The sequence below is a fragment of the Sorex fumeus genome, unplaced genomic scaffold (assembly GCF_029834395.1).
Source record: "Sorex fumeus unplaced genomic scaffold, SorFum_2.1 ptg000009l, whole genome shotgun sequence".
NCBI classification, from domain to species: Eukaryota; Metazoa; Chordata; class Mammalia; order Eulipotyphla; family Soricidae; genus Sorex; species Sorex fumeus.
The window spans coordinates 18014065-18041488 of NW_026606066.1; the positions used below are offsets into that span (position 1 = coordinate 18014065).

At 36.0% G+C, this 27424-nt stretch overlaps 1 protein-coding gene and 1 pseudogene across 6 annotated transcripts in view; one reads left to right on the forward strand and one right to left on the reverse strand.

Annotated features, from left to right (window-relative positions):
* Positions 1 to 5997: 5997 nt before the first annotated feature.
* Positions 5998 to 6440, forward strand: LOC130019813 (60S ribosomal protein L27a-like; annotated as a pseudogene).
* Positions 6441 to 13418: 6978 nt separating this feature from the next.
* LOC130019812 (sodium channel protein type 3 subunit alpha) overlaps positions 13419 to 27424 on the reverse strand; it is a 137567-nt gene continuing 123561 nt past the window's right edge. For all 6 annotated transcript variants that reach the window (XM_056110487.1, XM_056110486.1, XM_056110485.1 and 3 more), the window contains exons 22-27: positions 24891 to 25163; positions 22596 to 22649; positions 21666 to 21803; positions 18681 to 18785; positions 16103 to 16373; positions 13419 to 15601 (exon numbers count right to left, since the gene is read on the reverse strand). In XM_056110487.1, coding sequence (XP_055966462.1) covers positions 14406 to 15601; positions 16103 to 16373; positions 18681 to 18785; positions 21666 to 21803; positions 22596 to 22649; positions 24891 to 25163 — 2037 coding nt within the window. In that variant the 3' untranslated portion in view covers positions 13419 to 14405. The remainder of the gene's footprint in view (positions 15602 to 16102; positions 16374 to 18680; positions 18786 to 21665; positions 21804 to 22595; positions 22650 to 24890; positions 25164 to 27424) is intronic.

Here is a 27424-nt window from a genome sequence, read left to right on the forward strand (position 1 = left end):
CCTCATGGTGTTTCACTAATAAAAATTTTTTTAAAAAGTTTATTTTATTGGATGATAACAGTGACATGAGATCTACCTTCTTAATAAACATTTAAGTGTAACTATGTTTCTATTTTGTTTTGTTTTATTTCTTTTCTTATATTTATTTATTGAATCACTGTGGGAAAAGTTACAAAGCCTTCAGGTTTAAGTCTCCGTCATACAATGATCAAACACCTTTTCCTTCACCAGTACTCATTTTTCACCATCAAGAATTCCAATGCCTGTGAGGCAGATGTTTTCTACTTTACTCTCTCTCTACTTTGATTATCTTCATTATTTTGACAAAAGATGCACCATTATTGTTTAGAATTTCCCACCAACAATCAGAATTGCTGTAAAGGCATTGTGAAATAATTTGTTTTCTATAGCTGGTTATGAGAACCATATGATGTCGTACTGCCGCAATAGCAGCTGAGCGATTTTGAATTTCTGATATTTTACTAGGTAAGTCTGAAGAAATTTCTGCAAAGAGCCAGATAATTACGAAATTGGTTTTTGTGCATCTGGAGCCATGGCTCGTGGGGGGCAACTTGTGACCTCGGTAGGGCATGAAGGACTAGCCTGTACCGTCCACCTTCCCATGAGACTGCAGTTGTCCTGTCACCACCGGCTCATACCTGGCTTTCCTGTAAGCTCTGAGGCGGCAGCCACCTTGCTGGGGGGCGGGGGAGGGAGGGGTGGGGAGCAGAAAGGCGGAAGGGAGCAACTGCCTTTCCCTCCAGGGAGGCATGGCGCCCGTAGTTTAACACATGGTCCATTTACTTTTCTGCTGCAAGCTGCCAGGCTCTGGAGTAAGTCTTTTTGCCTCTGGAGCCATGGCTGTGTTGGAGAGCCACTCGTGGGGGGTCACTCTTGACCTCGGTAGGGTGTGAAGCTACATTACTATTTAAAGTTTGAAAAAAATGCTTAACTGAAACTTTGTGCCTGTGGATTACTAATTCCCAATTTTGTTCTTCCTTGCCCTTGACAATGCAATTCTAATATTTTAATCTAGTAATTTGATTACTTTAAGAATAATACAAGTGCAATCGTGTTTCACGTGTCTGTCTGTGACTGACCCACTTCATTTAGTGTGATGTTTACAAGGTGAATCCATATTATCTTTTATATAGAACATCTTTCCAAAATGATACATGTTTATACCTATTCATTGCATGTTTATATCTCACTTTAATTTATCCATCCATCTGTAAATATATGTCTGTCATTGTCCTCCCATTGTTCATTGATTTGCTCGAGCCGGCCCAGCAACTTCTCCATTGTGACACTTGTTACTGTGTTTGGCATATCAAATATGTCATGGGTAGCTTGCCAGGCTTTGCTGGGCCGGCGAGATACTCTCACGTGCTCTCCAAGAGGGGTGAAGGAATTAAACCCAGGTCGGCCAGGTCTGCTGCATGCAAGGCAAATACCCTACCTGTTGTGGTATTGCTCCAGCCCATCTGTAAATATAAGCAGATTTATATTGTTTCTATATCTTGACTATCATGAATAGTGCTGCAATGAAAATGGGAATGCTAATCTCCTTCAGCCTCTTATCTTAATTATTTTGTGTGAAAAGCCTGAGTGGAACTAATAATTTTTGGACTAGTTCTCTTTTTAAATTACTTGACAAATCTCAAAATTTTCTATAGTGTCTACACCATTTTGCAGTCCCATCAACAATGTGCAAGAGTATCAACTTCTACACATCAATCTAAACTTCTTCTCAATTTGTCGATTAATAGTTTTCATAGAATTTAGAAGGTTTGAAGCTATCATTTCTTCCAACTTCCTCCTGCCCCTGAGACAGTTCTCCTCTCCTTTTGGAATTTCCATTCTGTATATGTTGGTGTACTTTAGGTGTCTCACATTTTTCTGAGATGATTTATATTCTTCATTTTTTTTATCCATCTGTTCTTCGAATATGTAAGCCTTATTGATCTACTCTTAACGTTGCTGACATTTTGTTCTGTTTACTCAAAATCACTGTGGAACTTCCAATAAAATGTTTACTGTGTGTTGTTTTTCAACTCTAGGGTTTCTGGTCTTGATAGAATGTGAGCAGAACCAGGTTACCAGCATGCTCATCTCTTCAGCCCTGAATTTTTATGTAACCACAAAAAGAATTTTATAGAGAGCACAAAATCTTTAAAGAAAGCATTTATTTTTAAAGTTAGAAGAGGCAAGTAAAAGAGTTAGCACCCAGCTGGGGATATAGTGTTTATATAAAGAACGGAGAAAATAGCAAAGATATTTCTGCAATAGCAGGGAGTGAGGGTCTGAAGGGGGAGCACAATCACTGTCTTTGTCTTGCCTCTGTCCTATTGCACCTCACTTTTCTCCAAGATATGTGGTGTGTCTGAGTTCCTGAACTTATTTTTATACTTTAATGGAATTCTATAATAACTCTAAAATATCATTTATAATTGGTGCTACTGGGTGTGGTTTTGATACATTATTACTTAGGGGAAAAATATGGATCAAACCGAGTGTTCCTCAGTGCCTACATTTGACACTGGGGTCAGAGGTGACTGTTTATATCCATATGTGGTGCCACGTATCAGACCAGACTCAACCACTTGCAAGGCAAGCACCTTAACCTTTGTACTGTCTTTCCAGCCAGCCCTGATATTGACATGTTAAAGTACTACAAAGATCATATAATGACGTAGATTTTGCTCAGTGATTATTTGGGATTCATCTGTTCTTCCTCATCCCCGACCCACTCACACTCCCCCCCCCCCCCCAATTGTAACAAAGTGGGATACCTTGCAGGGAGACATAAAGGTGGGTGGAATTTTCTTCTCTCCTTATATTTGGCCTTGATGTTCTGCCAGGCATTTTCATTAAACACTAGGAACCTGCTCCTCTTCTCCGTGTCTTTCCCAATACTTCCACCACTTCTCCCAGCTCATTAGCTGTTTAGCAACATAACAATCCCTCCTAACCACTAAGGTTGTTGTTTGTTTTGTATTTGCTTAGTGAGTTGTTAAATTGATTTGTCAAACCCATTTCCTGCAGAGTATAGCCTCCAATTTCCCTGATCAGATTGCGTTTTCTCGTTTTTATTTTCTCACCTGAATACTACCATGTAATCTTCAGGCCAGCATTAGCCTTTGGCATTTTTCAGCCAGTTAGATCTTTACCCTTTGCTATTGGATATGCGTGGAGGCTTTTCCCAGTTCAGGGAATCTAGGGTTTCGGTTTCATGATCAGTTAGGAACTAGTAAGTTAGATTGTTACTCTACTTATGAGCAAAAACAACTTTGCAGACTGTTTGTCAATTGTGAGCCTGACTGTATTTCTAATTTTGTTTCGTAGGAGCTATTCTGGGCTGGAGCAGTAGCACAGCAGGTACTGCACTTGCCTTGTATGAGGCCGACCCTCGTTTTATTACTCCGCCCCTCTTGGAGAGCTCAGCAAGCTACGGAGAGTATAGCGCCCACACAGCAAAGCCTGGCAAGCTGACTGTGACTTATTCGATATGCCAAAAGCAGTAACAAGTCTCACAATGAAGACGTTACTGGTGCCCTTTCGAACAAATCGATGAACAATGGGAGGACAGTGCTACAGTGCAGTGCAGGATTTCCTGAGTAAGAATAGTTTATTGTATCGATTCTGTTTTATCTCAATTTTATTTCCTTTATGTAAGTGAATCTTCCATCCTTTGTAGATAGTTTGTATATACTTTGGGGAGGATTTTCAAGACTGACCAACTTCTTATTCAGTGATCTCCTGAGTGGGTGGGCTCCTTTAAGCTTTGTATGACTTGACTCTTAAGCCATTAGTTGCTTTGCTGTTCTGCTTGTATCAAAGAATAAATGGTTTATTTTATTCAATATCCACTAATATCTCAATTTTGCCGTTGAGTAACATCCTTACACATGGAGTTCTGCATTTTAGGTTCCAAATAAAGTTAATTTCTTCAGGAACTGATCTAAAGATATCCTTGTTCAATGATCTGCCTTCTCCTCTGGAAAGAACCCCCAGGCTCCTGCAAATGAATGGAAGTACTGTTCTTTCTCCTCCACAGGGTCTTCCTTCTTTAGATGCAGGCACTCAGTGATGAGAGATGAGCCCAGGCAAAATCTCTCTCTTCCTAATAGTGGAAACTTGATACACCAAGGAAGCTATGGTGGAGGTGGAGGGAGGTAATCTCATAGGGGTCACCCAACAGTCTTGTGACTCTTGACAGTCATTTTGAGGAAACTACAGGAATTTTGATTGTTTATTGCTTATTGTCCCTTTTTGTTTTGTTTTGTGGTGTTGAGGACTGAAAACAAGGCCTCACAGGTGAAGACAAGTACTCTATCTTTGAACTGTATTCCTGACCTCAAATCAAAAATTACTTGGCATGACAAGATTGAATCTGAAAGAGCCATTCTGCTGCCAGATCATAACACAGACTAGACTTGACCCAAGAAAATTAAAATGCAGGAAAAAAACATACCCTGAGAAAACTGAATGAAGACATCACCAGAGTTTTCCTTGACAACTCCTCAGTAACGGCTCTTAGCCCAAACTGAGGCAGCTTGAGATAATCAAAAACAAACAAACAAATCTGGATTATTGTTTTTTAGGTTTTGGGGGCCATGCCTAGCAGTGCTTAGGGCTGACTCCTAGCTCTGCACTAATTGACCACTCCTGATTTACTTTGGGGGGGCATATGGGGTGCTAGGGATTGGCTCTGTGTAGGCTGCATGTGAGGCAAGCACCCTACACACTGTACTATTGCTCTGGCCCCAAACTGAGATATTAGGTTTTCCTAGCACCTTGGATCACTCTTTGGAGATGACTACACCTCTCTCCTTATATATAATCTCTTATACTTTATGTGTGATATGTCTCTCTCTTTCCTTCTTGAGAAGCCCATGTTTTCTCTTGAATGGGTTTCATCTGACCAAATAATATTAATGATAGTAATAATAACAATAAGGAAACTTCTCTTTTATCTTTTTTCCTCCTTCTCCTGAAATTGCTTTCTGTGATGAAATACAAAGACCTGAACTGCTAGTAGAGTTTAGGACTTTCTTTTCCTTTCACTGCTAGTTATATAACCTTGCTTTGACTTGACTACTACAGCTTCTAGAAAGTGCAGTTGGCAGGGACATTGATTCCAGGATTGTGAAGATCAAGTGGGTCTTGGGTTTAGTTTGGTGGCTGCTTCAGTGGGGCTGGCAGGACCTTAGGGTCCATGCCATACAGAAGCTCATGCAGTCTTTATTAGTTCTGACTTTCTTGGCACACACCCCACCAGTAACAAGGCAAGTAGAATTCTCATAATCTTGGTCATGGCAGCACTTTCACTTTGTGAAATGGAACTGAGTAATGGATCAGACACCCATTCTTGTCAGCTAATCCTGCCCGGAATAAAATTCCTGTAGCACGTGGTGGAGTATGGGGATGGGGGTATTCATGACAAATGAAGGCAACTTGTTTCTCCTAGGATAGCGTTTTAGAGACTGAAAGGGTCTTTTCTCTTTATGGAGCCCAGAATGAAACTTCTGTGGAAATGTTGGGGTCAGAGAGAAAGCAAATAATTTGAGGCGCTTGCCTTACATGCCAGTGACCCCTTTTCAATCTCCAGCACCATGTATGGTCATCCAAACATCAGAATAAGTAATCCTTAAATAGATCCGGGAGTAAGCCCTGAGCATCAATGGGTGTGTCCCCAAATTTTATTTTATTCTAAAAAAAGATTAGAAGCTACATAAACTCTGTGGGACTGTTGACCTAACCTCTTTGGAAACAAGTAGGGACATTGTCAAATAACTAAGAATTAAGCTTTCATATGACCCAGCAATTTTACTTCTTGGCATCTATCCAAAGACCACAAAATTATATTCTAAAAGATATTTGTACATCTACATACGTTACAGCACTATTCTCAATACTCTACGTCTGAAAGACCCCAAGTATCCAATAATAAGTGACTGAATAAAGAAGCCATGCAAGCTTTTCTTCTCAGCCAGCATGCCATCTGGACTGAGGAAAACTGGAACTCTTAGGGGCCACCAGAGTCACAAGCATGGCCACATCAGCAAGCACCAGAAGCACCCAGGAGGTCAGAGTATGCTGGTGGCATTCATCACCACAGGATCCACTTTGACAAATACCATCCAGGTTACTTTGGGAAAGTGGATATGAGGCATTATCGCTTAATGTAAAATCAAAGCTTCTGCCCAACTGTCAATCTTGATAAACTGTGGACCTTGGTCAATGAGCAGACATGGGTTAATGCTGCCAAAAATAAGACTGGAGCAGCTCCTATCATTGATGTGATGCAATCTGATTACTACAAAGTCCTGGGGAAGGGGAAAGCTTCTGAAGCAGCCTGTCATCTGGGAAGCAAATTCTTCATCAGAAGAGCTGAGAAGAATAAGGGAGGGAGAGGGAGCTGTGTCCTGGTAGCTTGAAGCCATGTAAAAGAAGGATCATTAAATGTTACAACCACTTTTCTCTTTATGATTAAAAAAAATAAGAAAGGAAAATAAAAGAAACTAGGCAATAAATATGGTTTACCTTTACCTCTGCCTTTTGCTTGGAATCTTTTTATAACCTAATATATCATTTCTCTCTTCACTTCCATGCAACATACTTAAAGCTTTCACTTTGTTTTAATTTTAATTAGTTCAATGTTCATTTATAGGAGTCTAATCTTTTTTTATTTATACTATTTTAGCATGCTTCTTAAGTTTTTTGTCCCTCAAAAATATTTAAATATTTTAATTTTTATTTATTTTTTATAGGTGAGGGGGCACATGACAGCACTTGTGGCTCTGTGTTCAGGAAGTACTTCTAAAGGTGCTAAGGGAACTATATGCAGTGCCAGAGATCAAGTTCAGTCAGCCAAATGCAAGGCATATGCCCTACCTCTCAGTCCCTTATCTATAGCTCCCAGTCCTCTTTTAATTTAAACTTTTATTTGTTTTTTTGGGGGGCCTCACCTGTCAGTTTTTATAACTTTTTTCTAGCCCTGTGCTCAGGGATCACTCCTGGCATGGCAGAAAGGGACATATAGGATTTTGGGGATAAAATCCATATGAATCAAGTGAAAAGTAAGTGCCATACTCACTATATTATCTCTCCAACTCAAAATTTTAATGTCCTTAAATACAATTATATTTTAAAACATTATGGATATATTTTCCCTCTTACTCTTTAAGTGGGCTGGAGCTATAGCACAGTGGGTAGGGTGTTTGCCTTGCACGCTACCAACCCAGATTCGATTTCTCTGCCCCTCTTGGAGAGCCCAGCAAGCTACCGAAAGTATCTCACCCACACAGCAAAGCCTGGCAAGCTACCTGTGACTTATTTGATAATGCCAGTAACAACAAGTCTCATAATTAGTTGTGAGATATTACTGGTGCCTACTCAAGCAAATAGATGAACAACGGGAGGGCAGTGCTACAGTGCTACTCCTTAAGTGTGTCTTCTCATTACTAATGTTGTTATTTCTCATTTATGGAATTATGTTCTTCTTGTCAGCCAGTTCATGGTTTTGCTGCCATATGAATATAAAGGTGTTAGGACTGGTGGCTCCTGGGGAAGAGATCACTGACCGTTCTATTCCATCTTGTTCCTTCTCCATACCCATCTGAAGGGAGATCCCTGCAAAGAGACTTACACCGAGGTGAGTCGCCTGGGGTGACAGGATCCCCGATTTCTTCATTCAATGGGTAGGAGCCAAAGTTAGCATTTCCAGGGAACAAAGGCCCTTAGCATTGACGCCTTATCACACAGGACCTTAGGTTTTTCAGGAAAAAATTGGAATTTGGTAAGGGAAAGGGGTTGAAAGGAATGGGCCATAGAATCTATTGGATGGTGTGGCTGGACCTGGAATGGCACAGTTAGCATGTTGGTAGAAGGAGGAAGGTATGAGGGTGAGGAGGGAAAGAAAAGACTAGAAATGACATAAAACAGTGGTAGAAGATCTTGAGGACTTTTGTAGTATTGGTGGTAAGAAACCTTATTACATTAATATAAATAAGAACACTATTGTGACCACATAGATATATATATATATGAACACAGACATAATACATATATATAAAATACCTAGTTCATATGTATATGAAATTATATATATAAAAATTATAATTATTTTAATGAACATTATTATTAAAAAATGCCTCAAAGTGTATACATTATTTCATGAGAATTTAATAGTTACTATATTTTTATAACCTAAGCCAAAAACACACCCAGACGAAACTAAAACCTGGAGTTACCTTGTTATCTAGCAAGCATCAAATATTCACGTATGTACAGTTTACAATGTCAAAGTCTGCTTTTGTTTTGGCCTTATCCTTCAATCCTAAAGGATTTCTTATGCAATGAACGTTTAATGTTAACATAGGTTCAGTTCTGGGTGGAGGAGGAAAAAGAAAAAACCGGGCCTTCTGGAAAGATTCTGAAGGTTATTATGCAGATCCCAGAGATGGATGTTATTTAACCAAGTTATCTCACAGTTTTACAAGAAACATACTACCAACACCCAGGATTCATTAATCCCTGGTTTTGGATAGGACTTCCTCCTATTGACATAGGACCATATATTTCTTTAGACTTACTTACACAGCCCTCTATAAACCACTACCACCTACCTAATAGTAAAATGGAATTTGGAGGAGACAAAGATTTATCCATCTTCTCAGATTGCAGACACTTAAAACTGCTGTTTCATGCTTTAATTTTTTTTCTTTTTTTCATCATCTTGTCTCTTGAGGAAAAGGCCTTTGACTGGTGAACATTCATACTTGGATTTGTCAATGAGCTCTCTTTAAGTTCTTATTTACTTTTATCCAAGCTGCAGGAAATTCTTCTTTCTTTCTTATAAGTTCTATCTTACATTAAATGTTCTTTTAAAATCTTTTTATTTTGTTTTATATATTTTATGTTAGGAAAGTTTTAGGATAGCTGTTTTATAACATAATAAATTTATTAAGCAAAATCATATCATTAAGATAATAATAAATTATTAAAGTGAATACATGATTAACATAGTGAAGTAAAACATCTATTTTTATACATGCAATGTATTTAATTGAAGATAACTACAAAAGACTATTTTTCACTGATAAAATTTAAAAAGTGAGTATTTTTCCTCAGTAATTTTTATTAAGTGACAGACATTACTAGTAAACTGAAGTTACAAAATAGAAATTATTGCAAGATTTTTTTTGCAAAATAATAAATATTTTACTTGAATATAAGGAAGTATTATTTTAATTTAGATGCTAAATTTGAAAATTTTCCTTAGTAAAGAATAGAAATTAGTTTGGCATGTAAATATTTTGTGAATTCCTTTAAGGAACAATTCTACAAGTCACATATTTGAATATTTTTAGATATTGATAGTCTGCTAGCCTTTCTTTATAACAAAGGGTAAGAAAAGTAATGAGAGGTATATTATATCTTGGGTATACTAGAATCTATTAGAAAAGATAAAAGTAGATGAGACAATACAGCATAGTCTGATATAATGTGCATCGTAGGTGAATGAGTAGAAATCATTTATCTTATATGGGAAAATCTGAAGAAGCCTCATAAAAGTGATGATATTTGATATTTGATCTAGGTATTAAAAGACAATAATTTGACACACACAAAATAGAGGAAAGCACATTTCAAACAGAGAGAGTAACTTGTGAAAGACAAGAGAAATGTCAAAGCATCATGTAACTGGAGATTACACGAACTTGCTGGAACAGGTTCATGGAGTGGTGGCTGGTGGTAAATGATTGTCATGGGAGTGTGTAGGCCAGATTATGCAGAATTTTAAAATCTGTAATAAAAAGAAAAATAATCTTGTGATCCAGGGGAGACTACCAGGATAAAGAACTGCAGATATGTACATTATCTGGCAGAATTATGAAGAACCAAAAAATTCTAAACAGGGGCCCCAGCAATGGTACAGAGAAAAGGGCATTTGCCTTTCATGCAGCCCATCCAGATTCGAATCTTGGTATCCCATATGGTCTCCTGAGCACAAGGAATAATTTCTGGGTGCAGAGCCAGGAATAACCCATGAACATCTTGGGGCATGACCCTCAAAGCCAAAAAAAGAAAAAAAGAAAAATTCTGAACAGGAAAGGGTATAAACTTATTGACCAAAAGACCCTTTAACTAGTAACAAAAATTTTGAATCAAATCATTGATTCTTTTCTCTCCAGAGAGAGTGAAATATTTTAGATATTATTATAAGATAAGAAAATGATTTTTTTATTTTGCAACAAACATTGTGCTTTATGGAGTATAAGACATAATTCTAACTTCCTAAAATCTTGTGGAAAATGTTAATTTAATTTTTATTTTCTCAAGTGTTAATTATTGTTAAGATGCATGTATATTTACCTACTACTTTCAAAAAGCCTACTAGGGGCTGGAGCAATAGCACCACGTGTAGGATGTTTGCCTTGCATGCTGCTCGATTCCCAGCATCCCATATGGTCCCCTGAGCACCTCCAGGGATAATTCCTGAGCACAGAGCCAGGAGTAACCACTGTGCATCGCCAGGTGTGACCCAAAAAGCAAAAATAAAAAAAAAGAAAAAAAAGAAAAAAGCCTACTGATTTTTTCTTTTAATTTATTGTTATATGTAACATGATATAACAATACAGATATTGTAGATATCTGTAGCATCTTAAATAAGAAGCAATAGTTAAAATTTAAATTATTTGATACATTCCTCAGTTTTTGGTATAAAATCTTTGAGAACCAGAAAAGTTTTCTTAAATGAACTATTGTAGGATCAAACTCATTTGTGTAATATTTTTAATGGTATACTGAAAATATGCAATTTTTACTCTCTGAATATTGTCCATCTAGATGAATTCATGGTAATTACAGGCAAATTAACTTTGAATATAAATTTTAGAATTGATGGCTTATTGAAGATAACACTCCCAATTAAAGCTCTCAATTTCATACAAAACAAGGGGAAGAGTCACAATTTTGATTTGTGTAATTAAAATTACTAAGTTGATTCCAGAACTATCATTACAGCTAAGTAGTATGAAATGCACAGATTGATTGCTATTTATTGTATCCTAGTTATTTGAAAATTAGTAACAAATATTTTTAACAAAGTATCTTTTTTCAACAATATTTGGAAGCCCATTGTTCTCTTCACACAAATGCTGTTTCCTTAGTTAAGGATAAAAAGTTTGCTGTCATTTTATGTGAGTGTATTATAATTTTATTTTTATATACAATTTGATAAAATCTCTTTTTTTTTGTCTTTTGGGTCACACTCAGGGATGCACAGAGGTTACTGCTGGCTCTGCACTCAGAAATCACCCCTAGCGGTGCTCAGGGGACCATATGGGATGCTGGGAATCGAACCCGGTTTGGCCGCATGCAAGGCAAATGCCCTACCCTCTGTGCTATTGCTCCAGCCCCATGATAAAATCTTTTAAAGCAGAATTATATCGTGATGTTGGTAAAAATATTTCTTTTGAAAGTATTTATTTAAAAATAAATTGAATTGTATTAGCAATTCTGTATTTTCAGCAGTTTTTTTCAGAATATCTTTTAGTTAGTGGGTACATTTTTAATATTAATTTTTATTAAATTATCTTGCATTTTTGTAGATCACCATTTAGACAATGTATATCAATTAGTGGATTGTGTGGCAAGTGATTATAAAATTGGATGAATTAAAAGGTTTTGCAAAATAATATCTAATTTCTTTGTGGTGTTCGCAAGATCTGAAAATTGATTGTTGTCAAGATCTATAAAAATCCAATGAATTCCAGTTCCCTTTATAATATTTTATTTGGGAAATTATAAAATACATGTTTTGACCTAATTATTTTAAAAATATGCATGGCAACTGGATATTTTCACTAAGAATGGACATTTGATTTTGAAGTTACATAGAGCCAAAGAACCATTACAAAGTTGATATAAATTCTTAAACACTGCATTATTAATTGCGTACCATTAAAAACTAATAAAATGCAAAACTTAAACATATGTAACATTGCCAACTTATAGAAGAGTAGGAATTAAATATCTATAGTCATTGAGATTTATTAGAATTAATAGTCACTGTAGATGGTTACCATTAGTGTTATTGAACCTGCAAGTTGGAACATGTGTTTGATTCATTGTGTCTGATGATGTTTTATTGAATTTGATTTGTTTTGTTCATAGTGAACAGAGGTTCACCAAAACCATTTTTGATAGCTTTCATTCAATATACTGCATTATTTTAAAATTCATGTGAACTTGCATGTATATAAATTTAAGATCAATGTTTTCGATTAAATGTGTATATATAGATTTTAACTTTCAACAGTAAAAAAAGAGGCCAGGAATTAAATACAATAAAAAATGAAATATTTATTCTTTTGGCTCAATAATGACGTAGCTTACCATTCCTTTTAGTAATAGCAATTCCCTGCATGCATTTTATCAATACACTACAAGTAAATAATTTCATAAAAGGAATTAACAGTAACCTTTTGGTTTGTGCGAAACACAAAAAGTTATATCATGTTAGGTAATTGCACAACTTCGCCACTTTGGTCATGGCTAAAGAGGACAGAGCCCATGTTATATCTCTAATAGCTTTAGTGCAGCGTTAATTAAAAAAATAAGACTAGTCTGCATAAGCAAATACTACAAAAGTTGAGTAAAAAAAAACCTTTCATGAATAAAGGGTTATATATCGAGGCAATCATAATTGGTAGAAAATGATCTAGGTTTGATTTTTTGACCAATGTATTTCCTATTGGAATGGTAGAAAATATATTATAACAAACAAATCCACAAAACCCATTGTCTAACTTTATTTTAGGAAATTATTCATTGAAAAGTATTATGGATTCAAAAGTTTGAGTTATGATTAAAAATAAAAAGCAAAAGCATAAAGTAAAATAAATTGCCATGTCATCAACTTGAAAATAATTTTCTTATGTACAAAATGTGGCAAATAAAATCGATCATATTTTTACATTATTTATAGTTAAACAAATTTTGGACATATTTTTAGCAAAACATGAAGCATAGATTTGCACAATAGGCAGTATGCAGTTTATTTTTTTAAAATCTAGTGAGACACCATACAACACCTAATTGAAGTAAAAATGCAAAAGAAAGGGGCTTTTAATGAATGCAATCTATTCTGCTTGGTGTAATAGACAGCTGGTGGAATTCAATGTACCACCAACTTGTGACTTCTAACCAGAACTTGTGAAGAATGGACTGAGTAAAACAGGGTAGCATAGGCAATATTAACATGCATTAGTGGTAGCCTTCAAACTATTAATGTTTAATGAATGGTATAGGATAGATATACCCCTATTAGAAGCACGCAAAGGACACATACAACTGTGGTACATATTTGATTTAAAAGGGGCAGTTTATCACAATATATATGTATATATAGTGTGTATGTGTTTGCACAGACACACACATTTATATATACTCAAATATGCACCACAGTTTAAAGTAACTATTTACAGAACAGAGGGTGTATTATTGACAAAAATGTCAATTTCGCTGAGCACAGAAGATGGTAAAGCATACTGCAGCAGAAAGTGGAATAACTATTCTAAAGCAATACTTTAGACACGCTTTTCTAGAACAGATTTATTAGATTACTTTTTTTGGGGAAAGCATTTAACCAAAATTAAATATAGATCTCTGGAACTCAGAATAAAATTTGCACTTGCTGAAACAGAATACTTTGCATAAAAATAAGCCTTTAAAATGTAGAGGAGATTTTACAGGCACATAACTGTTTAGATATAAACAAACACAACAGACTGAAACACTTTAAAAATTAAAGCCATCTAGAAAATGGAAGTACCTGAAATCATTGATATTAGAATTTTTTTCTGGTTTTGAGAAAAATTTCACCTCATAAGCAAACTATTTTGTCTTATTTGAGAGACTTGTGGAATAGGAAGATCTTATATACTTTTTTTCTCAACTTAAACCTCATTTACAAAAATAGTGAGAGTATTATGAATAAGCTATGAATTAGGGACCAGGGAAATCCACCAGAAAAAAATTTTGTAAAAATATGGCAGATATGGAAGTTAAAAATATAATGGATGCAAAGTACTGTCCTAAAGGAGTTTGGTGTAGTTATAATGACCACTTTGCACAACTAACCCTACGGTCTAGGTAGCCATTGAAATTCTCCTCAGCAGTGTCAGCTGGTAATAAAAAAAAGCAACCTCTTGTCAATGTTATACCCTGACTCACAGAGTTGTAGTGACAGAGAGGCCACTGTCTTGTTATAGGCACTGACCATGAGTATGTGTTAAAACAGTCAGTTTGGCATAGACCTCCTCTGAGAGTCTAGTTGATACCTAGATTTTACCTTCATAGGCTGTAAACAATTGATCACAAAGATAATTTTCTTTTTACTTTTGATTTTCCCTGACCTCTTTTCCTCTGTTTTCTTTTTCTGGTTTGTCTTTCTCAAACTTTTCTTTGTCTGGCTTTGTTACACTATCATAAGAAGGAGGAGAGGTGGTAGAGGAACTTCCATCTGTTTTTTCCGGGGTAGAGTTCCCATTTAATTTGTCAATAATCATCTCTTCTTTTATAGGTAAGCCAATCCTTCCTTTGATAACCTCTTTGTTATATTCACTTGATACCTTTTTTAACCTTTGCCTTAAAAGAAAACATCTGAAATTTCTTTGAATGATAGCAGCAGACACCTCCTCCTGTTTGCGTTTCAAAGTGGTGGTAATAGGTTCATAGGAGACTTTGGAAGGGTTTGATGCCATGAACCGGTCTTCCATTTGAATTCGTAGGGCATCCATCTCTCCACTCTCACCCAAAACACGCTTTGTAAAGGCAAATAATATGTCCAGGCAATGGATTCGGTCCCCACTGACCATGGGCAAATCCATGGCAATGAGCTGGACTTTGTTCGGTTTTGCTATAAGAAGAGGAGGATCCAGGGCAGCTGCAAAATCAGAGAGCTTAGCAAACTCTATAAACTGGGTGGCATCCGGATCAAACTTCTCCCAAACCTCATAGAACATCTCAAAGTCATCCTCACTCAGAGGCTCTGCACTTTCTTCAGTAGCAACACTGAAATTCTCCAAGATGACAGCGATGTACATGTTTACCACAACCAGAAATGATATGATGATATAACTGACAAAGAAGAAAATCCCAACAGATGGGTTCCCACAGTCTCCCTTAACTGAGCTTCCAGGGTGAATTTTGTCAGGGTCACAGTCGGGGGGTGCACTGTTGAGTATAGGTGCTAACAATCCATCCCAGCCAGCAGAGGTGGTGATCTGAAATAGGCAAATCATGCTATTGCCGAAGGTTTCAAAATTGAACATGTCATCAATTCCAGCTTCTTTTTTAACATAGGCAAAGTTGGACATTCCAAAAATGGCGTAGATGAACATGACCAGGAAGAGCAGGAGGCCAATATTAAACAAGGCAGGGAGGGACATCATCAGAGCAAAGAGCAGAGTGCGGATCCCCTTGGCCCCTTTGATGAGACGCAAGACTCTACCAATCCTGGCGAGACGAATGACTCGGAATAGGGTAGGAGACACAAAATATTTTTCTATCAGTTTAGCCAGAAACATACCTATGGAAAAACACAGAAAATAGCTGAACATTCAGTATCTTACACTTATGAATATTATCTTTGCAAGTTTATGAAAACTTGAAAAACTTTTTTTGAGTTTAAACGTATTACTAGTACAAAGTATTTGGAACCACTTTCTTTATTAGCAATGAAATGTTACAGAGTTTTATGAGTTTTATGCAGTGGCAGAGTGTCATGAACCAATACGAAGGTTTGCAAAATTTTAATAATTTTATAGCGGCATGTCAATTTAAGATTATATGGGTCTAAATACTTGAAACCAATTTCCTACCTGAAATGTTTTGAGCAAAAAAGTATTTATGAAACCTCTAATGTATTATTTTTCATTGCTGATTTCAGTTAGAGGTAAATGAATACTAGTGGTGAGTTTAGATTTCCAAACATGTTGATTTTCAGAACTAATGTCCATTTACACAGCAGTCAGCTCGTGAGTGAGGTTTTTCCTGCAACTGTATTTCTCTGTAATTAAACCATTCTTACCTACAATGGAGAGAATCACCACCACAAAATCAAAGATATTCCATCCTATGGTAAAGTAGTAGTATCTAAGGGAGATTAGCTTGAGTACAAATTCTCCAGTAAATAGGATAATGAACACAAGATTGATTCGGGACAAAACTAGAGTCATATATTTGCTCTGGTCATCTGTTTCCACCATCATGGTGACCATGTTGAGACAGATGAGGATCATGATACTGATGTCAAAGACTTGTCTGGTTACAAAGTCAAAGACCATCCCTTGAAATTTGTTCTAGAAAGAGAAAATATATAGTTAACATGCATATTAGTATACAATTATTTTATTAATAGTTCTCAAGAAAAATTTCAAATGTGGCCTTCCCATATAAGGCCAAGAGATATGAACTAATAGTCTGAAACTATTCTGTGTGCTCATTTTTCCATATTATTAAAGAAAAAAGATGTCCAGGAATATAGCTCAAGTGATACAGAGAATATGCTTGTGTTGCCAGGCCCTAGGTTTGATGCCTGTCAACATGTGGCCTCTTGCACACAACAAGGAGTGGCAACTAATTAAAAGGGAGAAACAAAGCTCCTGTAACAAGAGCAAAATATTAGATCTATGTGCATCTAAATATATGAAAGATAAGCCTCAATAAGACATTAGTGACAAATGAATGATATTATACATGGCCTTTGCTTTATTTTAATAAGTATGATGATTTTACAAAAGTAATGATTAATAATAAATAGGTTAATGTAGATAGAATTTTTTGTGGATGAATTTCCCAACTCATTACTATATTCAGAGTTTTCGTTGTAATTTATTTCCATCTCTCAATATTTCTAAATATGTCTTTTTCTACTTAGCTTTCAATTTAATTCTCCCTCACTATGTTAAGCTATGTCTATTTATCACTCTTTTCTTTGTCATTCTTTTTCAATGCCTCATGTCTCAATCAAAATATTTGACTTGTTTTTCTTTGTTTTTGCCCTAATAAGAATAGTCTAATGAGCTACATGCTTTTAATGATTTCCTTACTCATATGGCCATTAAATGTAACAACGTTTTCAATATATGATTGAGAAAGATAAAAATAAAAATTTGCACTTTACCTAAAACCAGAGTTCCTGTAAAACACATTTATGCTTTTTTGTGCACCCTGTCCTTTCAACCCCCATATTACCACACTGTTTTTCACTTGGTTCCAAGTACTATTAAAATTAATAAGGTGACGTTATGTATAAGGTTCATGAGAGATTTTTAAATTCCAGGCCTGGCAATAACAGGCTTTGTGAGCTTTGGGTCTGATGTCTAAGTATCAGCTCCTTATTTCTTGCCCACCTAAGAAGATAGATGAGACAGAATACACTTTTTCATGTCTTATGCCTTCCATTATTATGAAGCTCTGTAGAGTATGCACTCTCTTTTATTTTTGGTGAAATAAACCATAATAATGCCTTTCCCCTCCTAAAATGGTTAAGAATAGTTTCTGATCATAATAATGAAGAGAACAAAGAGGCTATGGTAGTGCATAAGTCTATAAAAACCGCATGTATTTAAATGGAAAAAGGTTTCTATTTAAATCAGAATAGCAAGATTCCCTTACATTTTGGCATCAGCAGTAGACTGTGTCAGAAATAGTCAGTGAGAACCCCAAGTTGAAAGTCTTCAACTGACAAACTATACAGAATATTGTCTCTTTGGGGGCTAAAGGAAAGGACCCCTATGCAGTGCTTTGGGTCTGGAGGACCCTCTCGCTGATACTTACTCACTCCTGCTTGGGCCCTGTGGTACTGTGGGACTCCAAAACCACCACTGGGGGTGCAATAAAGATCTTGTAGTGCTAGTGATAGAACTTTGGGACATCTGCATGCAAAGCTTTTGCTCCAGACCTTTGATCTATCTCCCTAGCATAAGTATATTGCTACTTTTAAAATTTATTTCATTGAAAATTTATTTATTGGGTTTCTGAACCACACTCACTGGTACTCAGTTACTCCTAGACTCTTGTGGTCAGGGAATCACTCCTGATGGTACTTAGGGGACTATATGTGGTGCTGGAGAGTAAACTCTAGTCATTTATGCATAAGGAAAGTGCCTTAATTCCTGTATTATCCTTTCAACCTTGGCCACATTAAAAAAAAATCAAAAATATTTTTCACATGGGTTGCAAAGCTGTTGATCACAGATCTCTCACATTCAATGTTGTAACTTTATACCCACATTTAGTGTTAGTATCCCTCCACCAATGCCCCTCTCCCTATCTTACCTCCTTTCTCACTCATTAAAATTTATTTTCTTATTATAGCTGAAAAACTATTATTTTTTCATGTTCACATTTATGTTAATTCTTATGGTTTGATGTACACAGTTACCTTATCTTCATATCACCAAAATGACCAAGACCATAGAATTGCCACTTTAAAAGAAATTAGTAATTCATATGGAGTATTGAAGTCATTAATTATGTTCTGTAATATAAAATTTACAATTTGGCCATATTATATTTTGATTATATAACTTAAATATGTTTTTATGTAGAGTATGGCCCAATAGAATCATACACAAATATTAAAGAAAATGAGCAATTCTTACTCCTGGCCGAGGTATAGGTTTTTGAGGTTTTTTGGATCCAAGTTTCTTCATTGCATTGTAATATTTTTTCTGTTCCTCAGTCATAAATATATCTTGACCTCCAAAGTAAAGAAAAAAATAAAAATAGTTACAATCCTGACATGGGTTAACACACTTTTACAAAAGTTTTTGTTTTCTTTTAATGTAGTAGTAATGTTATTTATTCAGCCACTGATTAAGCTGACTGAAGCAGGCATGAACTCCACATTACACTTTTTTAAAATTTTTTATTGAATATCATGAGATAGACCATTACAAAGCTATTCATGATTGGATTTCAGCCATACAATGATCCAACACTCATCTTTCACCAGTGTACATTTCCCGCCATCAATGTCCCTCGTTTTCCTCCCACCATCCCCCAACACCAACATTCCAACCCCCACTCCTAGCCTGCCTCTTGGGCAGGCAATTTTATTCTTTCTCTTTCCTTTTCCTTTTGTGCCTTATGAATTGCAATACAGGTACTAAGAGGTCACCGTGTTTGTTCAAGGGATTCAGTATTTTTATCAAGAAGGTAAGACTGGAGTAGCTTTTAAACTGGATTACAGCCTAGGGGTGTGGACATGACTGTTGAGGCTTCCATATACAGGAAGGCAGAGGGATGTTGCTCATCCCAACCGTGAGGAAGCCTGGAGTTTTTAGTCTCAAAACCCTTTTACTCAAATTTTCAGCAGATTATATCTCAGTGGGGTCCATCCTGAGATGGTGGAATCCAGCCAGGGACATGGAGGCAATTTTGAATTGTGGAAGCAAGAGACTACAGGGGTTCTGCTTGGGAGAGCACCAGGCTAACCTATCCCATTTCCAAATTTACCCCAGTTTGTTCGGCCTTGTGCAGGTCTGAGATTAGCTACGGCCTTTGATCTTTTTCAAGATTTTTTTTATGGGTCTCTGGAGCAAGTCTTATAGAAGAGCTTACATGGTGACGCTGGGGTTGGTTCATGGGGGTGACTGCTGATGTTTCCAGGAGTACAGGGAAGTGGGGGGAGGTAGCCAATCTCTACCCTGAAAAGGCCTGGAAATTTCAGTCATAAAACCCACATACTTGAATTTTCAGCAGACAATGCACACGACCAACCCGGGTTCGATTCCTCTGCCCCTCTCGGAGAGCCCGGCAAGCAACTGAGAGTATCTCACCCGCACAGCAAAGCCTGGCAAGCTCCTTGTGATGTATTCAATATGCCAAAAACAGTAACAACAAGTCTCTCAATTTGTTATGAGACGTTATTGGTGCCTGCTCGAGCAAATCAGTGAACAACGGGAGGACAGTACTACAGTGCTATATCTCAGTGGGCCCATTCTGAAATGGTGAGGTCCGGCCAGGAGAATGGCAGCGATTTTGGATTGTGAAAACAAGCGATTGCCAGGGATACTGCTCGGGCATGCACCAGGCTGACCTGCCTCCCTCTGATTTATCCTGGTCTGTTCAGCCATGTTCAGATCCAGATTTAACTGCTGCTTTTGATTTCTTTCAAGATTTATTTATGGGTCTCTGAAGCAAGGCCGACAAATGAGCCTGTGAAGCTGAGCCACACATTTGTGGGTGTGGCTCCCACATATCTAACTTTTGGCTGTATAATTTCTTGGGAAACTTGGTTCTGAGTTGCTGGCATCTGGTCAGAGGCACAGAGCAATTTTGGGGTATCAGGAAGCCTGAGGTAACATCAGGCTTCTGATGCACTCTCCTTGTGGGTACAGGTTGACCTGTCGTGGCATCACACCCCCACAAAAGTATTTTTGAGTATTTCCTTTAATCTTTTCTGTTTGTTAATTTATCTGCTTATATAAATACAATCTTCATTGCCATTAATATAAATTTCTGAAAAATTAATATTATGCTAAACTTATGATAAAAAACTGATTAGTACAGGATCTTTATGTTATGTTTAAAAGGCAATTTAAAGGAGCGATAGCACAGCGGTAGGGCGTTCGCCTTACAAGCGGCCAATATGGCCAACCCGAGTTCGATTCCTCCACCCCTCTCGGAGAGCCCGGCAAGCTATCGAGAGTATTCGATATGCCAGATACAGTAACAACAAAGTCTCCAATGGAGATGTTACTGGGCCCGCTCGAGCAAATATTTTCACATAAAGGATTTATTCTTAATTTGTTTTAATGTTTATTTCAGGTTTTTATTCTATACATTTCAATAACTTTCTGTATGATGGATAGTGTTCCTGTTATTATCATTGCATAGATCAATAACACAAAATTCTTGATTTTAAATGGTAGGAAATTGAAAACATAGGTGAGGAAAGTGGAGGCTTAAAAGACAAAGACAAAAAGCCCTTCAAGGAAAACATTGTCATCTGCAAAAGGAAGAAACAAAAGCAACTTGACTTCATATCTGAGAGTACCTTAAGCTAGACCATAGAAGTTAAGAAGTTGATTCAAGCAGTGCAAGAAAAGAAAATAGCCAATTTAAAATGACATACAAAACATAGTTTGCTCTGAAAAGGGCATAAAATTCCCGTCTCAATAATCTAGACTCAAACATTGTTTGAATGAAATGCAATCATCAAAGTTTGTAAATCTTTAACCGTATCTCATGGTGATTCATTAAAAAAAAAAACTAGACTTGGTAGCAAGTGATCGTGCTGATGGTGAGTAGGTAGTTACTAAGAAATAGAGATGCATATATAGGAAATGTGCTAGGGAATCAGATAAAACTGATAAAACATTCCTGAAAGACTATATAGCAAGAGTAAAGTATTGAAGGCCTTGTGGATGTTTTTGAAGCAGTGGTCATATTTGGGGTGAAAGTCACATGGTGGCCATTTTGGAGAGGCGGATCAGGCAGAAATCCTCTAAATCTTAACTGACCACTGAGTAAACGGAAAAGAATACAAATATGACTTAAGTCTGCCATATACGATCCTGATTATTGGAATGTAGAACAAACAAACTCAAAATGGAGAAAGGTAAAAAGTGGAAAATACTTATCTTCTTTTTCTGTTGGTTGAAGTTATCTATGATGACACCAATGAATAGATTCAGAGTAAAGAATGACCCAAAGATGATAAAGATGACAAAATATAAATACATGTAGAGATTTTCTTCATACACAGGCTGAAGTTTAACCTAAATAACATAGAAAATGTGACATAATATTTTAAAACACAATAAATACTTAAAAACTGAATAATTTGGTGAAATGATGCCATTAAATATAGTGTTATACTTCCTGCCCTGAGATTCTGTTCTGATAAGTTAACATATTTTCTAACTACCTTGATCAATATAATAATACCTGGAATTTCATTGTTATCCTTAAATTATTTTTCTAAGTGGCTTAACTGCATAAATATATTGAAAATCAATAACAATGGTAAATAAAGCAAACAGTTTGAACTCATTATTAGTCATATATTTTTTCAATAGTGTTGATTAGGTTTGGAGATGCATACTTTTAAAAATCTAGATTTAGAAAGAAAATATAAACTTCAGAGAAAAATTAAAGCATGAACAAATAATTTCTGTTTTTAAATTTTCCTGTTTTTAAATTTGAGTTACTCTAAATTTTCCTTTTAAAATTCTGTTTTGTAAGCTATTTTAACGACTCTAGGTTACCGCACTCTGTAGATATAGGTAGTTAACTTCCCAGATTTTTCCAGATTTCTCATTGTAACAGTTTCATTTACTGAACAATTCAATGCTTTCAAATTCATGCAGTATAACTTCATTCATAGTAGCTATATATTAGATCAAAATACTATCCATATTGTAATATATTAGTTTTAGAAGATCATTTCCATATGCAATTTTGGCATACAGATTATATCTAAAATAAAATTCTGGAATCTTCAGTTATCAGAAGTATTCATTATGGAACATAAAGCAGCTATAAATTGTATGCATTTGAGTGATACTTACATCTCGTGAATCAACAGCTGCATACATAATATCCATCCAACCTTTAAACGTGGCCTGTAAACAAATTATATGAGTTCTACATAAAATCCTAATCCAAGAATATTGCATTTCACTACAGAAAACTTAGGTACTATTAATACAAATTTATTTTTATAATAAAAATATTTTCATAATAAAATTTTCTATAAATATATATAAACTAAATAAAAATAAAGTGAACTGAATAAGATTGAATGTAGAGTTTAGAAGAACTCATTTTCTTATTTTCTCTGGAAAAGTATTACATTCTTCTCTATATTAAATTTAATTAAACTCTCAAACTCAACACTCTTTCTCACCAAAAGGTAAACTCCATAATTCATTTAAACACAACTAATCACTTTCATTAGCTAAGGGTAAATTAATATCCTATCAATTAAATTAAAAATACACATTATATAGTGCACATTTTGAAAACCACCACCAATGAGATCTGTATTTTCCTACATAGTAGTAATATACTCCTTGGCTGTTGGTACAATGATGGAGTTAATATTTTTAATTCATCATTATTATAAACATTATTTTTATAGGAAATTACTCCTTTGCTAATGATTGCTATAACAATTAAAAATGATAATGACATAGCAGCAGTAAAACTACAACAAAGATGAATAGGAAGAAAAACATACACAACCACATTAGAAATACTGAAGTTGAATGTAGGATAACATTGGTTTGTCCTTCCTCCCTTGCCACAAGGAACTCAGGTTTATTACAGTGCTCCAGAGGCACTTCCGTTTCATTGTGTTTATCTGTAAACTTTTCCCTATGCTCTCCTCCCCAATTGGTTAATCAGCTTTCTTCCCTAATCAGACTCTATTAATTTGTAAAGTCATATCCTTCTAGGACACTGAACTTGTAAGCTAATAATGCCTTTCTCCTCTCCTTATGTTCTTTGAGTAGTTTATTTTAATGCAATGTCCTTTTTGTATAGATACAGGAAGACAGTTAATAATATGCTTTGTAACTTAGGATTTAATTGGCTTTGAATATTATTCACTCCCGGGCATCTGTTTTCTTAACTTAAGCCTCAGTTGCACTTAGTTCCTAGCACCCCAAAATCAGGGTCCCAAAGAGGGACTGAATGGACCCAGGGCAAGCTGTGAGCTACCCTGGCATCGAAATGGGCCAGTCCAAAGTGCCACGATTCTTAACTATAAGTTAAGAGCTTGATCATAGACAAATGCTGTCATGACCCAAAAGTAACGACGACGGGCTGGAGCAATAGCACAGTGGGTAGGGCGTTTGCCTTGCACGCGGCCAACCTGGGTTCGATTTCCAGCATCCCATATGGTCCCCTGAGCACAGTCAGGAGTGATTCCTGAGCTCAGAGCCAGGAGTAACCCCTGTGCATTGCCAGGTGTGACTCAAAAAGAAAAAAAAAACAAAAGTAACGACAAGACTAGGACCCTGCTAGGGATAGGAAAGAAGATCTGGCCTGAGCACTGTAGTCTGAGATCGAGATGGCCCTAGGAGAGCAATTCTATAAGCTTAATGTATTTCTTATTGTGTCCATACAAAATGATTAATATTATGAATGCTTATATGTTTGTTGGACAAGGAAACGAGAAACACACCCATGGGATTCCGCTCTAGGGTGGGTCAACCTGCTAAATGAGAATCTGTTCTAGAAGCGGCCCGAGGGAAAGAATTTTACCCTTATTGATTGTGATGACACCTATGTGTAAGCCCCAACCCCTCATGCGGGGGGATTTAACTAGGCAGTAAGAGTGGGCTGGGAGGTCCAGACTCCAGAAGGAAAGGAGAAAGGGTATCCAGATCCAGGTTCCAGAGCCAGAAGGAGGATGAAGGGGGATTGAGAAGGAGAATGAAGTAGCATGAGGGAAGAAGAAGCAGGAGGAGAATTAGAGGAGAATGGAGATGGGAATGGAATAAACTGCAATTGACACCAACCAGCCTGGCCCTTGTTTCCTTCCTTCTCCTGACCACCTCCATCGACCTCCCCGGGGTGGGGGAACTGGCGTGAGGCTACTGAACACAGGCGGCGGGAGAGATAGACAGCAGCTGTCTTTTTGAGTTTACACAGTTCAACACTGAGAAAATACTTCGTAAGATAAAAATAACTGCAAAATTTTCTTTATAGTCATTCAAAAGCTTATTTGAGTGACTGTAAAGAAATCAAGTTACTAATGATGTAGGTGTAATCAACTACTTTTCTGTCAATATCAGAGAAATGATATTATTTGAAACATTTTGAAAAATTTTTCCAAAACTAAAACTTTAGTCACTTACCACTTGAAGCAGTGCTAGATAGCCAGCACCAACATTATCAAAATTTACTTTCACATTTTTCCATCGTGCTTGCTTGCCAAGAGCCAGACAGTCGCTGTAATTATTGACTTCATTAACTGTAAACATGCTATCTGTAGTTGTGTTAACACAGTGGTAGAACTTGCCCGCAAACAAATTCACACCCATGATGCTAAAAATCAGCCAGAATATAAGACAAACCAATAGCACATTCATGATGGAGGGAATTGCCCCTACAAGAGCATTCACAACCACCTAGAAAAAGAAATGAGGACAAGGCAGTTTACAATTTCCTCAAATGGAAAGCACTTCTTTTATTTATTTATACTAAAATGAGTATCCAAAGAATTAAACTAAAAAAATTTGGTGAACAAGATGATGCTTATGATGCTCTTTAATATATTTGATAAGGGAACATAGTGACATGGGAAAAAAGAAAAAGTGTCTTAACATCTTCCTTATAATTAAATCAGGAATAATTCCTTAAATCTATATCCCCATATCAAAGTAACTTGTTATAACTATTATTAATAATATTAGATACTTATCAGGTACTTTTTTCCCATTAGTAAATCACCTCCAAAATATAGATATTGAATTAAAAAATAAAATAAAATTTATCTATGAACATAAAAGTACTGAATATTTCTCATTGCTCTATTCGAAATTTCTTAAATGTTCACTTGGAGGGCACATGACATTTTGCCTACTCCAAACTATATCCCATTAAGGAGAGACTTACTCATCCTTCCTATAATTAAATCAATAAAACTTTAGAATGTGTTTTAAAATATATAAAAAGAGAATCTTGTAATTTTATATGTAATTTAACCTGGTTTATATTAGACTATTTTGTTAAGCATTCATGTCAGATAAAACACTGGTTTTTTTTAAAAAAATATAAACAAACTTTATAAATCAACATAAAAATCTAAAAATTTATATTAAAATTTAAAATTAGAAGTTGCAAAAACTTTATATACTACTTGAATTTTATTTCTTCTAGAAATTTAGTTACATAATTATGCTTGATAGGTTTTTTTATTTTTAATTGTGTGAATATTTTATGTAAAATAATCTTCACATGGACTAGAGGTACAGAAGGTAAGGTGCTTATATTGCATGCAGCTGACCCTGATTCAATTATGGCCATATTGTATCCTCAGCACCATTGTGAGTGTGAGTGATCCCTGAGCACAGAATCCAGTAGTAACCCCTGAACACTGCTTCGTATCCCCAAATTCCCCCCCCCAAAGTAAAATGAAACAACAACCACAATTTATCTTACTAGCAAAAAGGAATCATGATGCATTTTATCATACATTTTGAGAAGGTCTCTCCAATGTGGTGTTTAGGGGGTCACCACAGCACTCCTCACAATTCTTGGTCAACCTCACTGTATGATACAATGCTAGGGTCTGAGAATGCTGTGTTGACCAGGGCTACCTCAGTAGAACTTGGAGTCTCCAGGGCAACACCTGGTAGCACTCAGGTTGCCATGGTGATCTGGGGATTGAAACTGGGTCGGACTCATTGTTATCTCTAGGCTCCACTTAAGATACATTTTGTACATAGACTTAATACCTGGGATGTCAATTCTCCCATATGGCCACATCAAAAATGTCAAACTTCATATCAGAGAAATTTACATTTTTAAATCCTGGTCATTTACCATTTCATCATAAAACTGGGTTATTGATATAAAACCAATATAGCTAGAGGAATTAAGCAATGCTAAAAAATTGATGTGAAAGAACTTGAAATTACACAATAACTTTGATTAATGTTGTCTTGTCTAGTGACTACCTGTAGCAAGTAGCAATGAAATAAAATTATAAAATAACAGCTTGTATTCCTTTACATATTATGTTTGTACAAAGTATGGGGAGTAGTTGCATTCTTCCTGGTGAGTAAATCTTGAAGTCAAGCCTAAAGTATGTTTATTGCCCCCAACAAACCACCTCCTAACATAAAAGCCCTGTTTTCTAGAAGAAATTCAATATCTAAGTACATTTTCAGGCTGGATTAAACAAAGCTAGCCTTTGTGCTAAACAGTATTTTGAGGGGCGTGGTAAGTGGGTGTGTATCTCTATAAGTGTATACTTTATGTTTAGACGCATAAAATGTATACTAAAGAAGAGAACTGAAGAGGAAAATACAAGCGCTATGAAAAAAGAGCACTACATTCAAAATGCTTGCTTCAAAGGGAGATCTATAAAACCAACCCCAGGGGTTGCAAGAAAGCCTGGTTAATTTTCCTAACCCCCTACTTTGGTTGTTTAGGACACATGCATTTTTGTCAAAGGTTACTATTTAATGTTGTTTTCTTGTTCAACAGCAATTTTCTTTCCTAATATTAACTGAAGAGGTAAAGTACACAAAAACCATTTACCTTTCTTTCATTACAAATAACTTTTTGAGGAATCAAATTACCTATTGAGGGGAGAGAAAACCTACCCTAGGATAAACATCAGTAGTAAACAATCATTTAAATATGTCTAACCAATGGGAAAAAA